Source organism: Mandrillus leucophaeus, unplaced genomic scaffold (assembly GCF_000951045.1).
Source record: "Mandrillus leucophaeus isolate KB7577 unplaced genomic scaffold, Mleu.le_1.0 Scaffold201, whole genome shotgun sequence".
NCBI lineage: Eukaryota > Metazoa > Chordata > Mammalia > Primates > Cercopithecidae > Mandrillus > Mandrillus leucophaeus.
The window spans coordinates 1,591,124-1,594,032 of NW_012102044.1; the positions used below are offsets into that span (position 1 = coordinate 1,591,124).

At 44.3% G+C, this 2,909-nt stretch overlaps 1 protein-coding gene across 1 annotated transcript in view; it reads right to left on the reverse strand.

Annotated features, from left to right (window-relative positions):
• ATP11A (ATPase, class VI, type 11A) overlaps window positions 1–2,909 on the reverse strand; it is a 74,203-nt gene that overhangs the window by 61,262 nt on the left and 10,032 nt on the right. The window contains exon 4 of the mRNA XM_011979442.1: window positions 1,191–1,319. Coding sequence (XP_011834832.1) covers window positions 1,191–1,319 — 129 coding nt within the window. The remainder of the gene's footprint in view (window positions 1–1,190; window positions 1,320–2,909) is intronic.

The window sequence follows — 2,909 nt, forward strand, 5'->3', positions numbered from 1 at the left end:
TGAAAAAAATCCACAGGTTTTTCAATTCCTGATACATATCATGAATTATCTATGAAAGACTAGCATATCCTTCAGTGATTTTGTAAGCAAAATGTCTCTATCTCATGGCAGAAACGGCTTATACCCACAGGTATTACCTAAATACCATTGTAGAGTTGCACTTCTGTGGGTTCATGACTTAGCTGAATCCACTGAGCTATGCTCACTTTCATAAACTCCTTAGAAACTTCCAGATTTTTTAAATAATAAGAATCTTAAAATTAATGGTGCTGTATCTTTTCTTTTATGATTGTCAATTAAAATTCTTGCAGCATCAACTGGCTGTACAGAATTTTATACTGAGTGCAGGAAATTACTTATGTAGTAACTTCAGAAAATCCTGATTAAAATCCTGATTACATTCACAAAAATGACACTCAGTGAAGTAACAGGCAAAATCTAGAATTGTGTGTGACTTTTCACATAATTCTAGGCCAGTTTTCACATTAATTTTAACTAGTAGAAAGAAAATTCTTAAAATTCCAACAATCTATTCATTAAATCCTGAATTTGACACATTAGCTAACTGACACAGGCTAACACTGAAGTTATTTCTGTTAACCTGAGGTGACTGGTTGTTACAGACATTGAGAGTGGAAAGAAAAAGTGGGAAAGAAATGGGGAGGTGTAAGTCAAAGAACACAAGGTAGCAATATTTAGGATGAACCATCTAGAGACCCAACGTACAGCATGAGGACTAGAGCTGACAAGACTGTGTGGGGCTCTGGGTTTCTGCTGCACTGAGCGGACACCAGCATGCTGGGCTCAGAGTTTTGCCGCATCGAGTAGGTTATGGCTGCTCCTGCACGGGTGCCAGGGAAGAGAATGGGAAACCATGTGAGACGTGGATGTGTTAATTTGTTGAACTCGAATAACAATTTCTCTATAAAAATATGTATCTTATAACATCATAATATATGCCTCAAATATACACAATACAATTTATTTTGAAAAAGGAAAAAGAAGAAAGTGGAAAATAGGAGGAAGGAAAAGTGAGGAAAAACTTGGCTGGCGTAACTCCCTAGGTTTTCATTGCACCCACTGAAAACGCTGACTTTTCAAACAGGATGTTAGTTTCTGTGGCCACACAGGCATAGTCTGAAGCACGACAGGAAGACCCTGCCCTGGAGTCTAATGGAAAGGCCCCTTACTTTATGGCTGGATTCTCCGTCCAAGCTGGCGGTGGTGACGTGGCACGTCCCGTCTCCCCGGTTGCTGGAAAGGAAGATCAAGTCACAGGGAAAGGTCTCATCCTCCTTGACCATGACAATGTCCCCAACCTACAGGACAAAGCAGAAAGGACGGTCAACGGAAAGTGCCTCCGTGAAAGCCGGCCCGTCGTGTGGGACTGCTTCCCTCAAGCTGCTCATCTAGTCACAGGTGGATACGGGGATGTGGACGTGGTTCCAGGAAAAGACTCTTGCCAGACATTCTGCTGGGACCAAGGAAAGACCAGGTCAGGTTTCAATGTTCTAACTGCAGATCCAAGAAGTGGCAAAGTACAGCACGATCGAATATTCCGCAGCAAAAACACAGACAAACGCCTGTAACAAGGTTATCTTTGATTCAGACCAACGAAGACGAGTTGGAGTGTTTCATGAGCGTGGCCAAGTGGGAAGTACTCCTGGGAGAAGCCCTGATCTAAATCTAGGCGTTTTATGAACCAGGTACTCGAGTTCTGAGAGTTTCTCCATCAACAGAACCAAGGCGCTGCCCAGATCATCAAAGCATGAGGACAAATAAAGCAAAAGTAGCAACAACGTTTCAAAAACTAATGTAAAAATCAATCACAGAAAGTTCATCATGTGTGTTTTTAATGAAAGGTTATGGTCTAGTTTGTATCTGTATCCATTTTACTTCATCAGGGAGGAAGGCATCTCAGTGGTTTGGGCTGTGTGTCTGGAGGGTCTGGAAGGCATCGCAGTGGCCTGGGCTGTGTGTCTGGAGGGTGAGGAAGGCATCGCAGTGGCCTGGGCTGTGTGTCTGGAGGGTGAGGAAGGCATCCTAGATCTCGGCTGTGTGTCTGGAGGGTGAGGAAGGCATCGCAGTGACCTCTGCTGTGTGTCTGGAGGGTGAGGAAGGCATCGTAGATCTCGGCTGTGTGTCTGGAGGGTGAACGATCATCAGAACCCTCGAGTGAGTGGCTGCAGGGCTCCAGCCAGTCTCGCTGCCACTCGGGAGGCATGCCAGGATCCAGGCATCACCATGCTTCTGTCTACACTGCAAACAGAGTTCTCTGTACCACTACATGATGGTCACAGCACACTGCAAATTTGTGAGACTTTAAAAGCAGAGGTTACTCTTCCCAAATGGACCTATGGGTTTAGTAAAATCCGTATGGAAATCCCAGTAAGGATGTTTATAGACATAAATGAACTAATTGTAAAATTTACATGGGAAGGCACAGGCTCTAGATTAGCTAAAACAACCTTGAAAAAGAAGATTGAAGAGGAATGAATCCATATCCCTGATACGGGGCTTCTGAGATAGCTACAGTGACCCATGGTGTGGGATTGGTGGGGCATGGGGACGGAGACCAATGGGACAGACCAGGGAACCAGAAACAGACCCATGCAAATGTGTTTAACTGATCATGACAGAAGGCAAGGGCCACTCCGTGGAGGAGGGACAACCGGCCAACCCCTGGTGCAGGGGCGATCGGACAGCCGCAGGCTAAATAAGGACAGAAACAAACCTGACTGAAACCTCACACCTTATACAAAAATCATCTCAAAATGGATCATGAAGTAAAACGTAAAACATGAAACTGTAACACTTAGAAAGAAACATGGGAGAAAGTCTTTGGGTCTCAGGACCAGGCAAAGAATGCTTCATTCAGGACACTGAATGTAAAGTCTGCAAAAGAAAAA